Source organism: Haliaeetus leucocephalus, unplaced genomic scaffold (genome assembly GCF_000737465.1).
Source record: "Haliaeetus leucocephalus isolate CR32 unplaced genomic scaffold, Haliaeetus_leucocephalus-4.0 Scaffold194, whole genome shotgun sequence".
NCBI classification, from domain to species: domain Eukaryota; kingdom Metazoa; phylum Chordata; class Aves; order Accipitriformes; family Accipitridae; genus Haliaeetus; species Haliaeetus leucocephalus.
The window spans coordinates 606,958-626,095 of NW_010972630.1; the positions used below are offsets into that span (position 1 = coordinate 606,958).

The window sequence follows — 19,138 nt, forward strand, 5'->3', positions numbered from 1 at the left end:
AAATACGTGATAACCTCTTTTTAGAACAAATTAGCATGCTCACGTATTTTACCATTTGTTTAAACAAGCACAGGAATTGTGTTATATAATTAAGTTTGGGCTTTTCAGATTTCCAGTCTGGAATGTCTAATGAAGAAGGGCTCCAGCCTCCCCTGCTCTGTGTGTGCGTGCAATCCTTCAATTCTTCCTGGGTTCTGATTTTGCATTTCTAACAAAGCTGAACTGACAAAGCGTGAAAGTGGTCTAAAAGGAAAAACAAAGAAAGCGACCCTGCTTTCACTTTGCCAAGACTAATCAATATTCCAGAAGCTCAGCTTTCCCCGCTCTTCTGATGTGGTTTTTATTTTTTTCAGAGTTAGGCTAGCAGTCTCCTCCCCTTTCCTTAAGTTACAGTGATAGTAAGTTGCTGTATTCCAGAGCACATGCAGATTGTCAGTTTTCTCTGTCTCCCGCTCGCTCAGCTCCGCAGCTCTGTTGTGTTTGCTGGGAAACTCCTGCCTTACCTGCCACCACCGTGTTCTTAGAGCACTGAAGATCTGAAAAGGTGAGCCGATCGTTTCATTTGGTCGGGTTTTGAGTACAAAGTCTCAATTTTCCACTCTCTGCCGTTGTATGTTACTTACTGTAATGATCCTTTTGGCTGTGCCCACGTTCTTTCTTGATCTTAGTGTAAGTTATAAAGGTCAGATTAGCTGCATTAATCATCTCGGAAAGAAAAGGCACCGTGAATGAGTCTTTTTTTTTTTTTTTTTTTACAAAACACTAAAATTAATTGTTCTGAAAAAAATCCTGCTTGCACACAGTAGGTGTGTCCAAGCTAGAATATTTACTAATTTAAGTATCTAGCTCAGTCACAGAATGTTTCCTCTTTCTAAAGAAGCAAAGCATATAGCATTCAGTTAAAATTCAGGGAGGATATTGCACTAAAGTGCCAATCTTGAAACGTATGGTAAAAGCAGCAATCAAATCCCATCAAAACAAATTTCTTACAACATGGTATTTCCTCTAAAACATGCTGTTTGAAAACCCTGTGTATTTATATTCTAAGTGCTTCCTAAAAAAAGGTATTTAAGCACTAGGTTTATGAAAAGTAAGATGTTAGAGTTGGACTGTGTATAAATGGGGAGAGATTTCAGTGGAAGCAGCTAACCCTATCCATTTATTCATTTCTAATTTCTCATTAAAACATGCTAGTGTATTAACTAAGACTTTAGAAAATGGGATTCTCAGTCTGGAAAATACCTTTGTACAGGCTCCATTATTAAATAAATTCATACCAAGCAGCCACAAAAGTATCCATTTAAAAAAGAAAAATAATGTCCTAATGAAAGACTTCTAATATTAAAACATTTTACAGTTGAATCAGTGTGTGATTTCTTAAAACCAGGTTTACCCCCATTATTGCTTTCAGGCCAAGCTAAGCATTACTTTGCAATGTGAACTTGTATTACAGTCTGAAGCGACAAGCTAAGTGGGATATAATTTCTGATGTTTTACAGATGTGTTCTGAATAGTTTATACACTTCAAAGATGAATGTTATCAACATAAAACTGTCAAAGGCATATCTTCTAAATAGTGGTTGAGGGATAAACAAACTATTCCTGCTACGTTTTGCCATGTGAAATGGAGGAATTCAGCCAATGCATTCAACCATTTAAAAACATGTGAAATGCAGAACATTTTAAACGAACCAGTTCAAGCAAAATATTTCTCTCCAGTGGTTAATGTGAAGGTGAGCTAGAATTTTTTTCAGATGATACGGGCCTGCTGAACAGATGAAAAGTAAGCCTGTCAGATAGTTTTAAACATTATAGCACCTTCCACTTCTACAAATTGTACTAATTTTACATTGGTATACCTCTCACAGCTGCAAAAAAAAAAGTCACTACTGGGTTTTACAGCATGACAGCAAGTCAGATTAATTTCTGAAGATGCAGGACACATATCTGATCAGGCCATATAATCCTCTCAAAGGGTTCTTCAACAGTCATTGAGGCTATGTATCAAAACCTGCAATCAACAACTTAGATATTACAAATAATACAAGTTTTACTGAAACATGAAGAGTATTTGCTTCCATGTAAACATATGGTTAATTATTCATCTAAAATCTTATTGCAGTGTCTGATATTTCTTGTATTGTAGGTTTCTCCAGTACCTCCCACGGAAAAGAACCTTACACTTTTCTGAAGGAATATTGACAGAAGTTAATTATAAAAGAAAACTTACTGCAAGACAGATGACTAAAGGTAACGGAGAAGATCCAAAAACTGGAAGTAGGATGGAACGCATTCAGCAAGGAGTCCGGAAACGTACACTTTTGGCAAAAAAAAAGGTGCAGAGCATAACAAAGGATGATGTTAAAAGTTATCTATTGAGGAATGCCTTTGTGCTCTTCACGGTTGTTGCTGTGATTCTTGGTGAGTAATTTGTTCAACAGGAATATTCTGTTCTCGGGTGCATTTGACAATGACTATTTGCCTGGGTGATTCGCATTACAAATGAGGTCCCAGATTCTTCTGCACTGATAAGAATGTTCTGACTTGTAGAGTTGTGGCCTTGAAAGCTGCATGTTGAAGTTTAATTATTCTAGTATCCCTAAGCAGAATTTTGGTGAAAAAAATCAATTGGTTTATGGATTCTTCTCTTAAAAAATCAGATACATTAACTGAATTGAATGTTTTAAATTAAATCTTTTTCTACCAAAGCCAGCTGCAGCAAAATGCTCAGGATGTAACTTTTATTTACCAAATCTATCAAAAAGTAACACCTTGCAGTGACAAGCAAAGTCCTCAATAAATGAAATGGAGTGACATTTTCAAGCAAAGGTGTATATTAGAGCCTCAATCTTTTCAGTTTTCCCTTGATAAATGCAAAACAATCAAACATAAGTACAAGCTTATGCTCTCTCAGTCATTCACAGTCTTACACATGCATCTTTCAGATGCAATTGGGGCAACAGTGGCAATGTTCCTTATTCAAAGGACTGCAAGATAGCACCTGATTAAATGCCTTTTTAGAGTATACGGAGAGGAATCCAGAATATCAAACAGCATTTAGATTTGGAATGCACCAAAATGTAAATTTAAAATATTGCTACACTTTTTGAATTTACATTAGAAAGACAATCTTCTGAGAAAAACACACAATTTTTTAAACAAATTTTTCTTCATATAACTATGTGATCAGTTTTGGTAGTTTTCCTTTAACTACAGATTTTCTAAATGACACCATATGTTTCATGGAATACCATTCTTTATAGTGTGAGAAAGAACACTATGGCTTTACTGCATTACTTTCATTTTTATTTTCTAATTATTTTAAAATATAAAACTGTGAATCTGCTCATGAAAACCCATATGTTAGCACTTAAAGATACGGGTATATATCCTACATCGGTGTAGGCCCTAATGTCCTTGAATAATGCTGTTCTGTATAAATCTGCTTGCTATGTTTCTACAACTTTTTCAGGAAGTAAAATTTTAGGGCTTTATCATTATTGTTGCTTCAGGAAGTAAAATTTTAGTGCTTTACCATTATTGTTGCTTGATACCACATCTGCAGGGTTATTTTAAATTCATTTCAGTTTTGATGGTCTTTTTCTGGGAGACGATTGTATTAATTTGCATATTGGTAAAATATACTTCATTGCTATAACAGAAATGTCAGTCTCTCATATTTATCAACAGTATTTGATCACAAGTGCTTTGAATTCCTAAATAAGAACTTGCTCAATGCAAAAAAACCATTAATATCAGGGGTAAAAAATGTAAGCATTTTATCTACAATGGACACAAAAGGCAGAACAAATTAAGCAGGTTTTGAAACACTGTCCGATCTCAAAGGAATGCAATTCTTAGATTGTCACCTGCTTATACTGCACAAGACCAATGTGCTGTTGCAACTTTTCACTGTCATCTAGCTCCATTGTGACTCCCATAAATTTGGCAATGTGAGAACAGAAATGTAGGCTGTATGAGTGTTTCTACTGTTATTGCATGTTCCAGTTAGCTTTGGGTGACTAGTGACAAACGTCTGCCCACAGGTCCACTACCACCTACAGCAATGGCAGAGTACCAATAAGGCTGAAATACAAGTTGGAGAATTAATGAAAATGTGCAGCCTAGGATGAGCTAGCTGCTCCAATTCTGCTTATGAACCTATAGACAAATCTGGTATAAGATGTGGAAAAATGTCTTCTCATTACTACGATGGAATACTCCAAAATTTTCTCACATTTGTTATTTGTGGTGTAATTTTACAGTGCATATATGTTATTAGAACAGTAAGTTTACACTTGGTAGCTGATAAAAAAGTAAGATTTGGGTTTTGGAGGGAGTTTTTTTGCTTTTGTGGAAATATTTGGAAGTAGGGAACAAAGAGTTTGGAAAACACTCAGTGGTTGAACTCCATCTGTCTAGTTTGGCAAGGACTAAATTGTTACCATCTCTCAGTTGTTTGGTGATCTGTGGAAAATCAAATGGTGGGCTTGATCCCTTTCTTAGCAGGCAGTAATCAACATTGTGAAATCAATCCACCAGTTAGCAGTCTTATCAGAGATGCTTGGATGTGAGTGTAGGTGGAAACCAAACTACTCTCTGGCCAGGATTGAATCATTACAAGAAATGATGCTTAAAGCTCTCTGTAATCTAAACAGACAGTTGACATCAGTTTTTAGGGTAGTCAGTCCAGCAATTTTCATAAAGACTAAATTCAGGAAAAGCAAAATGTTAGCTTTAAAGAGAGCAACACTTCTTCAGAAACATTTATTTCAGGCCTTTTGTCAAAGGACTGACATGAAAAAAGCCTATTTAATAGAGCATTTCTGATTTCTTTGCTAAGCAGGATTGATGTTGGTACAGGTTAAGTGGATAGGATCATGCATCTTAGCCCAGTTTCAGGACTGTAGTTTATAACAGGCACATGAGTTTGTGTCTCTGGCAACATGTATTTTGCTATGAAGTGGGCAACTACAACATGCATTTGTTTGTGTTACATACTGATATTTTGCAGAGAGTAGAGATTTTCTGGCATTCACATGGTAAGGAGAAATACAGCCATCTACCCTAAATTCTGCTGTTACTCTGATTCTGAACGGAATTCTGAACTGAATTCTAGACTAAATTCACTAGGTGCTACAACACACAACCAACTAATCTCTAAAAACCTAATGATTAAGATGCAAGAAGTTATAATTCACGTTGAGAATTACTTAGTACTATTCGACATTTCCCAAAAACCTCATGAAGGTCCTTCTGACTTCACATTCTGCATAGAGAGGGTCTGTCTAGCTCATCATCATTATCATCGTTGTCACTATTTTTAGTGAAATTTAAACTGCTTTCAAACCCTTTGAGAAACTTTGAGAAAAGCATGATCAGTAAGTGAGCTATGGTACAGTTTTTCAGATTCTTCTGGTACACCTAGAAATATTACATTCATTTTCTGCAGTGGATCTTGGCAAAAGCCAATAGATGAGAGCAATTATGTGAGGCGAACTTGGGAAGCTGACCACTGGTAAATTCAGAGAGTCACAATGACCAGGAACAATTTAAGGTAGGCTAGGGGTCATGGTGGCTCATGGAAAATCTGCAGGAAGTCTTGCAAACTTTGAAGTGCTAGCCAAATTACTGGCAAAATCTCAGGCAATGCCCTCTCTCCCACGCTATTTAGCTCCATCATCCTGTCCCCAAAATGCCTTCCTTTCAGATGCCCTTCCTTCAGCAGACTGTCTTGATTCTCTGCTACTTACCTCCCATTTTCCAAAAATGCCACAGAAGTCCACACTTTACTCTGGCAGGACTCCTAAATGCCAAAGAATCTCCTGTGGATTCTGAACTTGTACTGAAGGAAAGATTGAGACACACAGAGCTGCTGAGCAGAGATCCTGAGAAGCTGTTCACAGAGAAATACTGTTTAATTGAGGGGCTCAGTGAAGTAGAGGGAGGTTCTGGAGCAAGTACTATAAAAAGCAGTTTCTGCAGAGTTATGAAGCCATTATAGCTACAAATTGTTAGCTAAAATCCTCTTTACACCACCAAAGTTATATGCTGCAGTTGTCCACTGGGACATTGAAGGAGTACGGAGGTGGATCCAGTTCTGTTTTCTGGCTACCTGACTACCAAAGGAAGCACAGGACTGGCTGTGTCATTGAACCCAGTCACAATAAATGTGAAATGTAGACAGGCCCATACATCTGTTGTACAACAGCATGCACCATATATGATTCCAAAACTTTCCAACATCTTTATAAACAAACCTATTTAAAAGTATAGGAAGACAGGAAAGATGAAGGCATTGCCAATGTCCATATGCCCCTGAAAACAGCAAAGAGTTAAATAAAGCCTCCAGATGACCATTCATAATACAGAAGGAAAAAACTCCTGCAAACCCCCTAAAATATCTGAACAGTGAAAAGCTGTGCAGAGTAGAGATAGTCCTATCTCAACACACTCCTGGTCTGAACAATAGTTTAGAACGAGTACTAAGAGGTACAAGTCTGTAATACACAGGTAGACAGAATCCTGGATAACCCCCACAAAAAAGACAGTCTCTTGTATGTTGAATCGACACCTTTTCTGCTACTGGCAGTTCCTCTGTATCCACTGAAGACTGAAGCTGACATACCCAAAGAAGGTTATTTGACCCCATTACACACTGACAATGAACACGATGACAATGCCTAAGGCAGCCTTGGTAAAATTTGCATGAGAACAAAGAAAAGATCCAACATTATAGGAGAAATAGCTGTAGGAGGTGAGTCCTAGGTGAGAGAATATGTTAAAACATAAAGACAGAAACGTGACACCATACAAAAGATTAAGATATATAGAAGAAAATCAAGATAGTTTGGGTACAGCTAAGGAGAAATTAATTCTATTTATGCTGAACTCAGAGGTTACTGCTGTCCCAGTGTTCTCCTAAAGAACCTGCCCGGCACGATTGCTTTCCCTCTTGAGTGACAAAACCTTCCTAAGTAATATTCTGAAAAAATTGCTAAGCAAAACCTTAATTATTTTTGAAATTAAGAAATAGTTATAATTTTATGAAAAAAACAAACAGATGCCATAAGATCCAGAGTAACACTTAAAAATTTAAAAGAGATGATCCTTTTCAAAAGGGAGAAAAAGTATAGAAATAGAAAGAACTTTAATTCCTTTAATTCTGCTATTAAGTAGCCAGTAATAAAAGTCAGACTGTGAAATACAAACGGCATGCTAATTCAGCAGTTACTTACAAAATAAAATTATGTTAATTAAATACCATAATCTTAATTTCTTACCATAGAAACAGCACTGGTTTTTGGACTGCTGTACGTGGCACGGAGTAACAACAATAAACTTGGCTACTTTGTGAATCACAGCTGTGCATTCTGGAGACAGCAGCTCTGCATACATGCACAGTAAAGATACAAAATGTACTAAATATAGACTTACTACTGTCTTATTTCCTCTAAATTGTCAAATCAGTGGATTTGCAATCTGGTACTCAAAAGTAGTGTGTCTCAGTGGTCATAAAATAATCCAGAGAAACATACATTCACTGGACTTTTTGTACAGCTTGTGAAAAGGAAGGTGAGATTCTCAAAATTCTCTCTAGAAATTAAATTTAAATTTATTTATGTAATACCACTTCTTACAAAGCAGACTTCAAGGCTATCCTGGGTGGAATGCAGGACAGTAACTGCATGAGACATTTAGGATGCTTATGTGGTTTCTCAGAGATTTTACAAGAAAATCCCATGAATGCCAGTAGGATATGGCAATCATGCTATCGAAAGTTATGTTACAACAGAAACAGAGGTCATCTCAAAGACTGTCTAAAAAACGGTTCTGTTGAGCATCAAAAGGGACTAAAAAGGCATTTCAGCATCAAATGAACTAGTATTACGGCTTGCTGGTCCTTTCCACTTTTCTGTAGTCATGCACTGTAGTCACTATGGCGACTGCAAAGCAGTACAAAATCATAAGCAAGGTGCCAATTATTTGGATGCTGAGTAAATGTTTAACATTGTTAGATCCTTACTAGCACCCTAGCTATTGTAAAGCTAGAAAGAGTTGTCATCTGCACTGGAATGCTTTTGAGTTGGCCACAATGAAGGTGTAGATGAAGATGACATGTTCAGTTGTTTATGAATACCTGAAACTTTCATTCATGTGGCTTAAATTTCTCACATAATTTTTTTAAATAACCAGGCGTCTAAAAGTTTCCAGAGATTTTATGGTACCGGACTAAAAATATTTTTATAAACTACTTATCTTTTTAGGTGAATCAAGATAAAGTGCATTTGAAAAACTATACAAAGAAATCCAATATTAAAGACAAGTAAATAAAGAAATTAGATCTCCTGGATGTTAATAAGGCTGCTAAAAATGTAAGATATAAATGCAGGCATTGTGATAATTTGTACTGTAGCATTGACTTCTAGATCAGTTCCTGAGAGATACTGACTTTTTTATTTTCTCATGCCTTGTTAAAAAAATCAGGTGTTCTGGAACCATGAACTGCCTGAAATAATCCATTAGCTGTATCCATATTAGCTGTATATATCCTCTGTCCATCCTCCCAGTTTCTTTCATTTACTGTCCATTCCCTTCAGATTTCGTATTTCATTCAGTTTCAGATTACAGCTCAGTAATCCCCTCACTGCAGGAAAGACATGGCGGTGCTGGAGCGTGTCCAGAGAAGGGCAACCAAGCTGGTGAGGGGCCTGGAGCACAAGTCTTGTGAGGAGCGGCTGAGGGAGCTGGGGCTGTTTAGTCTGGAGAAGAGGAGGCTGAGGGGACACCTTATCGCTCTCTACAACTGCCTGAAGGGGGGTTGTAGTGAGGTGGGTGCTGGTCTCTTCTATCAAGTAACTAGTGATAGGCTGAGAGGAAATGGCCTCAAGCTGAGGCAAGGGAGATTTAGGTTGGGTATCAGGGAAAAAATTTTCACCAAAAGGGTTGTCAAGCATTGGAACAGGCTGCCCAGGGAAGTGGTTGAGTCACCATCCCTGGAGGTATTTAAAAGACGTGTAGATCTGGCACTTAGGGACATGGTTTAGTGGTGGACTTGGCAGTGCTAGGTTAACGGTTGAACTTGATGATCTTAAAGGTATTTTCCAAACTAAATGATTCTATGATTTTGGGGATTTAGTGTATTTTGTCATATATTTGTTTCTCAGCATATTACAGCTCAGTTGAACCTGGAGCTTTGGAGCAATAAGGCAATATAAGTGCCTCCTCCTATACTAATTTCTCCAACTGTGTTGTTCATAGCATATGCTATGCTATCAACAATGTATATTTGAAAACAGCTAGGCTTCTGACCAAGGAGTTTTAAATTAGGCATTAATACAACAAAAATAGATGGTATGGAATAGGAAAGAAACTATGACAAATATGGAAAGAACAAATGGAAATTATTCCAGAGAATTTTTACTACTTGAAGTTGTACTGACACGGTTTGTACTTTAATCAACAGGGTGAAACCACAGGCTGTGTAACTTCTTAAAATCCATACAAAAGAAATTTATTTTGATGATAGATTTTATAAAGCATTTTTTAACAAAAGAGGAAAATAATAGGTCCAGTGAACTGTACAACAGTGAAAAGGAAAACAGTTAAAAGCAGGAAAAAAGGCAAAGAAAACCAGAATGGTAACAGGAGAATGAGGTGGATAACAAAATGTCACTGTTACTCATATTTTGTGATTGTTCTTCCATGTCCTTTATCATAGCAGCAGCTATATGCACCTTTTGAATTCTTGTTCAATTCTGTACATTGAAGAAATGCATTTTCTTGCTTGAAATTTGATATGTCTATGTACTTTCTATTAGCATGGATAGAAGATCATAAATAGAAATCAGCTTGACAGTTACAAAGTGTGTACTTATTTTTCACCATCTACTGTAACTTAGCATAACTGAAAATTCATTTATTCAAAAGAAGTCTAAAAAGGTGGGCCTTAAGTGTGAAGCATTATTTACACTGAAACATAAGCTAGTCTCTCAAACCAGGTCTAGTAAATCCTCTGGTTTTACCATTCACGAGGACTAAATTAAAAAAAAACAACAAACTGCTTTTGTATGAATATAGCAGGACTATTAATCAGGGAATTCTTGGGTGTACTAACAAAAGGCAGTTGATAAATAAGGCTACTACATATATTTTTGTGTCTTTTAAAATAATTTTGACTTGGGAATACATATGTTAAGCAAACATAGATGTACAATCTAGTCCTTCAAAACCTAAAACATAAGCAAAGGAAGCTGCATATGGAATCCAAGTCTCAGACCTGGGTGTCTTTTTAGTGCGTGAGCAAGAGCCAGGAAACTGAAAAGAATAACCCCACAAGTCCACAAGCTAAGCATATAACTGCCTAAAACTTGCCAGGAGAAAAACAAACAAACAAACAAACAAACAGGTTTGCATTCCTACTCCCACTCCTTTCTGAGTGAGTCAGGAAGGACTGTGCCAGATATTTTAACCTAGTCAAGATCCAGAAGCACAAGAGCCCTCACCTTGGGAATGGTGTCAGCAGTGCTTGAGGAATTGGCTTACTCTATTCCTTTCAGAAGGCAAGTTACAGGGGAATGTAACTCCACTATTCCTTTCAAAGTTGTTATCAGGCAGAAGGAAATGCAAGATTTCTAAAGGCAAATACATATGCCAAGAGAGCAAAAGGCAGCATGATGTTTTAACCTAATGGCTAAAACACTCATCTGTGACAGGGAGTCCCAGGCTGTGAAGTAATCCTTTGAGTAAGAACAGGAACACAGGGCATCCCAAATCCAGGTGATTCTCCGCATGTGTGTGTCAGTTGTGTTCAGTTTCTAGATCCACGGGACTTAGCCTGGAATTAGGCAAATAGATGTTTAGGTCATGGCAATTCTGAGAAAAATACAAGCACAACAGTGGGAAGTGAGGGGTCTTCCAAAACAAATGGAGAACCGCCCACTAACTTTATGCATATCCAGAACTAATCTTATTTAGAGAGACTTTGAAGTTCAGGATTTGGACTCAGGTACTTACTGTGTAATTAAGTATTGTTCCAGGTGGCAGTTTCCTTTGGCCATTTTTGTGACCTTTAAGGTAGGCAAATTCTGCCATTCTGAATAACACCTAACAGTGAGAAGAAATGTATCATAACCTATATGGAGGCTGCATCTAAATTAATCCTCTATGCTACAACGTATCCTTCAGATGAGTTAAGTCACAAGAAGTTAGGCATGAAACCTCTTTTTAATCAACTGAAATAAAACACTTTTGGAAATTCATGTGTTGAAAGAGCTGTTGACCTGTAAACTAAACAGATAGAAGGTTCTAGAATAGTTTCATAGTCATACTGAGGTTTTTAGGGATGAACTGGCTCAACTAGCAAAATTAAACATCTAGGGACTGAAAGCATCCTAGCTATCTTTTTAAAAAGATAGCAACATGATTCCATGAATTTCAGTCATGAACCTGATTTCCTTATCAAAGGAATTCACTGAATGATAAATCAAGCATAAATAAAGGATTCCAGTAATGCTTACACCTTGTATGACAAAAGTCTTGTATTCTACAACAGGAAACACTTCCTCTCAGTCTCTCCAGGTTGTTTGCATGGGTCAGCAAAATACTGGATAAAGAAGATTCTTTAAAATCTTTTAACAAAGCCTGCCACGTGAGTTGTGTTCCATTACTCAAGCCATTCTGGCATAAGCATATCTTGATTCAACAAAACAATCCTCTGGCAAACATCTCAGTTACAGATTTAGACTAACAGCGCTAAGCTAAATTAACAGGTAGTTTTGTAGGAATGAAAAGTTGGGCTAGGTCCACAGAGACATGAATGCATAATATGAATGTCCCAAAAATGATGGTGTAAAACTGCATATCAAGGAAGCCAAGCCTACAATGAACTGTTTTGCAGTGTATGTCTAAGGTGGAATTAAAAAAACAAATAAAGGCAACTATCAAGGTCTAACCTCAGGCTCTCTGTTAAACTACACTAGAAGTTCTTCAGAGTAGAGCTCTGTTTTCTGAGCGTGTTTGCACAAAGGTCTTGGCACTGAGGGATCTCAGTCTCATTGACTGCAATTCCTCAGTGTTACTATACTGTAAAAAAGAAAATAATATGGATGGACAGCTGAAACTGTAGTAGAGAAGAAAATTCAGTGCTGCTAAGGACTGTGTCAGCTTCCAGTTGAGGAAAAACAGAAAAGAAAGAAAAGTAAAGGCAAGAAAGGAACTATGTAAACTTTAAGAGAGCAGTTTTCTTATCTTTTAGGAACTATTCTTTAAGGGATAGAACATTAACATTATTCAAAAAGGTAAAGCAGCAAAGTAAACTCAGGCATGAAAAAAAGTTATTACAGTGACTTTGTAAAGCACTGAGTAGGACTGTAATTCTAAATAATACTTCACAAAATACAATCTGGCATATATTGTGAACACCTGATCTTTTTTTATATGCATAGTAAGAGAGTATTCCTGAATTTTGATGGAATTATTTGTTATTTTTTGCAGAAGTATTTTTTCTATAACTCAGAGACTAATAGGAGTACATAAACTAGGAGTAGTTTGTCTTTTAATAAAGTCTTTAGTCTGAGGATGAAATCAAGAATAATGTCCCTATTCCATAAAGAACAGTCTGCTTCAGTGCCAGCAGTGACAACTCTTCCTCATTCCAAATCCTCTACAAATGCCCTGCAATTGCTTGTCTTGTACATAACAACAAAAGAGAAGTCATAGATGAGAAATAAATACAGAAACAGTTCAAGGAAAAGAAGGGAAAAATCAAGAAAAAAATTGAAGGCAAACAGAGATGCAGAAGTTGGATAAAAAGAGAACAATCTTTTGGACATGTTCTGAAAGGAAGAAAAGTACCTCCTAATTGGGGAAGAAGGGCAAATGAACCAAATAACTAGAGAGAGAAGGGAAAAAATGTGTACACTGGAGCCAAGAAGTAGCAAGAGACAGATTATAGTGATTTTTTAAAAAACTTTTTAACAGCACTCAGATACTGTTATATACTCAGATGTGGAATAAGAAGTGTCCTGGTTTAGGCAGTACCTCATAAACCAGTGATTTTACTCGTTCCTTCATTACATCAGTTCTTCCTCACAGCTTCAGACTCCAATCGTATGCCCTCTGTCCACAAAATCCAAGGAGGTGCTGCTGTGTCTGCAAGTAAAGACAACATGCAAGTGCCCAGCCATAGCCGTAAAGGTGTTTCAGGAGTTCAGGCACCTCCAGAGTTAGGCAGTGGCAGGCAGAGGCTTTGAGTGTCTTAATTTTGAGCTGTGAATTAAGTTCCTATGCATCTATGTTAATCTAGCTCGAAATGCCCATAAAATGAATATTATAAAATATGTCTGGATCTTTGCAAATTGTAACCGAATAGTGATGTTAGAAGTCCGGTGTGATTTTTTTTTTGGAAGGCAATAACTCTCACTGAATAAAGCAAATCTTCAGGGTCAGGTTCAGGAGGCAGGTGTTCGTGATGCACAATGACTGCAGCACTGCACCTCTGTCTCTCTTCAGTATAGCTGAGAGCACCATGGCTCTCTCAAGACCCCTGAGCAAAGGTAACACACTGACTTTTGTTCTGATGCAAGGAACAACTCTTTGACATCAGTGTAACTACACATTTTACTTTTCTCTGGACGTGCCTCTTTTTAGAATTCTGTCCAGGTGGAATTGGAAGATTTTTGCCTGATGTTTTCTAATCTTTCACAGCTTAATGGAGACAGGAGTTTCAGCTAAATTGCCTGATGACTGGAAGTCTGGAGAGTCCCAGAGTGCGTGTATGCATGCACAGTAGACTCTGTGGGCAATGACTTTAGCACTCCCAGGAAGTGCCACGCCTGCCACAAAGTGGTGTGTGCCATCCAGGACTACCATGGGTAGTCCATTTGTGCACAATAAGTATAGTGCATCCTGACTAAAGTAGGTATGTGTTTTATATACAGGTAAACCAGGTAGATCATTCTTCCCAACAAAATTGTCAACAAGTTGTAAGGTATCACTTTGCTGCCAGAACCATCCCATACCACAATATATCATATCATTGGGATCTTCTGGATCCCAGTCATGTCTAGGATATCTAGCTCTTCTATGGTACTTCTCCCATGGCTTCCCTCATGTTATCTCTCAAGCAAAGGAGAGAAAGCTATTTGTGTCCAAATTAACCCATATTCCACTTCAGTATAGCCACCTATAAGAGCTGCTTGGAGCACAGGTCCTTAAGCTCCCTGCTGCACTGGCATCATCCAGTTAAAAGAGAAGGTACATATCACACAAAGATATAGACACCTATACAAGTGAGATTCTCTGCTGGGTCTCTGTTAGATGAGAGCTGTAGAGGAATAACAGCTAGTTTATTAAACCAATTGATACTTGGTCTTCTTCAGGTCTGAAACAGAGAATCAAGTTCATGTGGAAAACATTTATTCTAAATTCAGTCTCAGAAGAAGAGAACTGAAGGAATTTTAAGCTACCTATTAGCTCCAGTTCTGGATTGCCATAGGAAGAGTAACTGATAAGTTTGCTTAAGGGTATGTTTCTGTGATTGATTAAGCCAGTCCTACCTCTGTCCCTGGCTGCGTATTTCCACCCCCAAATGTTTGCTTTCTTTCCTTGCCGTCACACCAGCACCACCATCATCTAGCACAGCAGTAAACCTGTCCAGGGAACTAATCTGGCAGAAAACTAACCCAGTAAAAAATAACTCCTCCCTGGTTTAGCCCACAAATGAGCTCATCTCAGTATCTGACAAGTACAATTGCATTGAAGTAAGGACTTGGGATTTGTCTAGGTTAGAGAAAAGGAGGCTGAGGGGCAACCACATTACTCTCTGCAGCTTCCTGAGGAGGGGAAGGAGAGAGGAAGGTGCTGAGCTATTCTCCCTGGGATCCAGTGACAGGACATGTGGGAATGGTTCAAAGCTGCATCTGGGGAGGTTCAGACTGGACATGAGGAAGCATTTCTTTACTGAGAGGGTGGTCAAACACTGGAATAGGCTTCCTAGACAGGTGGTCGATACCCCAAGCCTGTCAGTGTTTAGAGGCATTTGGACAATGCCCTTAATAACATGCTTTCATTTTTGGTCGGTCCTGAAGTGGTCAGGCAGTTGGACTACATGATTGTTGTAGGCCCCTTCGAACTGAACTATTCTATTCTATTCTATTCTATTCTATTCTATTCTATTCTATTCTATTCTATCCTGTTCTGTTCTGTTCTGTTCTATCCTGTTCTATCCTATCCTATCCTATCCTATCCTATCCTATCCTATCCTACCCTACCCTACCCTATCCTGTTCTGTTCTGTTCTATCCTATCCTATCCTATCCTATCCTATTCTATCCTATCCATCTTAACCTGTTCTGTTCTGTTCTGTTCTATTCTATTCTATAAAAAAGATCATCTTAAATTGTAGACTCTTCCTGGCTGTAGCAATTTGGTGCTCTCCACAGCATTATTCCCCTCAGCTTGATGCCATACATGCCCTTCCTTACCTTAGTTATTTGCCTACCACAGTACTTGGACAAAAGAGCCTGTAACTGTATCTCCTGAAGCAAGGGCATTTCTCTTTCCTTGGAATGAAGACTCATAAAGTGCTTTTTAGGTTATCCCATCAAATATACTTTGTGTGAAGAACTTTTAAAGAGGGTCATAATCCTACACCTTTAGGACAAAAAAAGGTCAAAAATAAGGCAGCACTGATGACTGTATAATACAAGAAGTAGTTCTCAAATGATTAAGAGCAGTAACTCTGCTGCAGTCCTAAATTAAATGAAGTGAGTAAAAAAACTAACTAGTTAGCACTAAACAATAATTAGAATAATAAGAACTAATCTTTAAGACAAAATCAGTAACAGTAACAAAACAACCACCAAAAAAAAGACTGCTGCAGTATATAGGTATTGAATATTTGGGTTAAGTACCTAGTATTTAGGTTCAACAAAATGGTTTCAAAGGGAACATACCTCTCTACCTACATAAGGAAAACTAGAAACTAAGGAAGGAGCGGGGTGATATGGAAGGGGGGGTGGAAGTGGGGGAAAGGTTCAATATAAAATTATCTGGAAAAAAAGATGAAAATCAAAAGCATGCAAGTGAATTGGTGAGTCTGTGGTTCTTGTGGCAAGAAAAGAAAAAGATTAAGAACGATTGTGATTTTGTCGGCAACTTAAAGTATTTCTTATCACTAGAGAAGTTATTTACCTGTTTGTCTCAAGTAAATACAGTTGCGGCCTTATCTGAAACTGGTTCTTAGAAGAAAAGGTGTCAGAACAAAATGGTAAATTAAGCAGAAACAAATGACGCAAAGAACAAAAGCATTCATTCCAGAGCTCTGCAGGAACGTAAGAATGAAATGGCTGTTCAGCTAACAAAAATATACAATGTCCCATTAAACTGGAAGGAGCCTGATTCTCTTACTGGCTTTAGACCAATTTCTGTTATAAAACAAAACGTTATTTGCTTGCTGGTTACAAGGTTTTTCTGGAAGAGCACTATTAACAGCCGTTACTTCAGTGTACCATTCTACCTTTTTTAAGGTATTCTTTTCCAGTTATTATTTCCCTGCTGGAAAAGAAAAAGTAAGTTTGTACCTCATCTATTAAAGAAAAGGATATTGATATGGACCTCATTTAAGTGTTTTGTGATTTACTGGTAAAAAGCTGAAGTGTATGTAACTCATTGGTGTGTTCTCTTTGAACAAGCAAGCACTAATACAGAAAGGGCAGCTTTTGCACGATCATTAGTATACCACCTAGTAATTTCCTCTTGAAATATGATTGAGTGATTTTTAATAAATTAAAAAGTAAAACTGCTAGATTTTCTACTTTCTGCATGAAAATACAGGAGAGAGCATGGAAACTGTAAAAAATATTAACTCCAAATAATGGTATGGTCTTAATTTCTGTGTGTTTCTGAAATAAGAGAGAGATCAGAAGCTCATAAGGATTCATTTTAAAAACTGAGACTTCATTTATTTCATGAAATGGCTGCTATTGTTCACTTAAAAACATCATGCCAATTAGGAGCTTCCTTATTCTCTTAAAATTATGAATTATTTGAAGGAGTGAAAAAAAAAATCCTCTCTATTGAATTTATATATCTAATTCTTCTAAGTAGGCCAGAGAGGAGGATAGAGTTAAGCTTCCTTAAAGTTCTTGAATGAGCAGTTAGACCAGGGTAAAGCCCCATCTGTCATCTTCTAAGAGTTATAGTTCTTCTTTTTTTACTGATGTGGTGTTTTAAACCCATGTGTAGGTGTGCAACCTGTTTCATCTATGCAACACAAAAACCCTAGGCCATTCATCAATGTCTTTCTATCTTAGGAATAATCAATCCCAAATCCTATCTGCCATTTTTGCCATTTCCATCCCGTTCCCATCACTGTTGGAATCATTTTCACCTTCTGTTCCTTTCAAGTTTTAAATCCTCTCTTCAGTGTATTCATACAGACTGAATTTTATTTTCAACATCTACATTGGTATAAAAATGCAATAAAACAGTTTAGTTCAAGGATTGTTCTGATTGTCATCAGGATTATCTGCAAATCAGTTTTCCATAAATTTGACTATGTCACTGACAACACCTCAAAAATCTTTTTATAACTCTAATCTGATTTTCTTCTTCATTATGAACTGTATAAATTATTCATCAATTTGGTTCTGTTATACAACTTTACACACATACAGAATTCATCTCCTTAACTTAAACAAGCACTACTGACTTTTGTCCAGAAAAAGCCTCACAAATTCTGTCGAGAAATCTATTCTTCCCTGCAGTGCAGAAATGGTACACCATTCACCATTTGAGAAGTCAGGCTCTGATAGCGTTGATTAGTTTTCTTTTCTGTTACAAAGGGTAGACAGAAACCTGCACAACAGGTTGTGGGAGCTTGTTTTACACAAGGCTTTGTTTCATTACAATTTTCAGAATTAATCAGAAGCTTGAAACTTTTACTGAGAAAGGCCAGCTCCAGTATTTAATCTCAGTCTTGATCATGGAGGGTGCTAAGCAGTACAACTCTTACCACACACAAAGACGTGGATGGTTGTTGAAATACTGCACACCTTCCAAAGGTTTAGTACCTCCTACCAGGTCTTACCTCCTGATTTTATCTTGACACTTAGTCATTGTGTCTGCCTTTAAATCATCATTGTATGCTGTTATCTCACTATTTAAAACCTGTGAATGTTGGTTCTGAGAAGTGAATTCAAAGAAGTCAAAGCTACCTTGCCAGGTTTGACATTTCTCTTTCAAGTTCATAATTTTTATTAATAAAACTTTGTCAGATGGGGTGTAATAGCCAGCATACAGGTATTTAATCTCAGAACAGAAAATAAAGTTTCATCTCCATATATTCTAAAATCAAGAGAGACTGGTAAAATCATGCTGTTCTGCTTTCATTATCACACACTACAATGAGGAAATCATTTGCTTAAATTCCTTTTTGCCTGCTAAGATCACTGTGTGAACACATTTAATTTTCTGAAACATCTGTGAAGCAACTATTGCTATACCCATTTTACAAGTAGGGAAGCAGAGTCAGAGAAAGGTTCTTATGGCTAGGTGTGACTGTGTATAAATTAATAGCAGTGCTAAGATAAAGGCTGAGAAATTAGTAACTATCAGGTGTTGACCGAGTTCACCAGAATACACTACCAGGGCACATTTTTTCCACATGGCAGAAATTCTTTTTGTAAACTGCAGTGCTGGACAACCCTGTAATTATGCACAGAGCACTTTAGGACAAAAAAAGCAATAATTTTTCGCTCAACAGGTTTACATGGAACTTCAGAAACTTGCTCTCAGTACCAATAATATTCATTCAAACAGCCATCTACTCAGGCCCTCATTCTCTCTTAGGCCACTTTGTACTGCTTGGACAGTAGTGAACCAGATAATCGAGCCCTTATAGTATAGCATAAGGACTAGTTCTTATAGCAGCCTCAGAAACCCTTACTAACTTCAGTGAGGCTTTGTACTAGTGCAGAGATTAATTCATGTGGAACTAATTGCAGGACTGTGGCCCAAGTAAGAAACTGGTCTAGCTCTATTTGCTTGTTATCCAGTTGTCAAATGTAGTGCTCATTAAGTGCAGAAACAAAGGGTCCAGATGGATTCCTTATATCTGAGAAATGTGTTTCCCATAT

General features: G+C 37.4%; 1 protein-coding gene across 1 annotated transcript in view; it reads left to right on the forward strand.

The window, feature by feature from the left end:
• The first annotated feature begins 493 nt into the window (after positions 1-493).
• SLC1A3 (solute carrier family 1 (glial high affinity glutamate transporter), member 3) overlaps positions 494-19,138 on the forward strand; it is a 67,818-nt gene continuing 49,173 nt past the window's right edge. The window contains exons 1-2 of the mRNA XM_010565665.1: positions 494-544; positions 2,147-2,421. Of these exons, the coding sequence (XP_010563967.1) occupies positions 2,241-2,421 (181 nt within the window). The 5' untranslated portion in view covers positions 494-544; positions 2,147-2,240. The remainder of the gene's footprint in view (positions 545-2,146; positions 2,422-19,138) is intronic.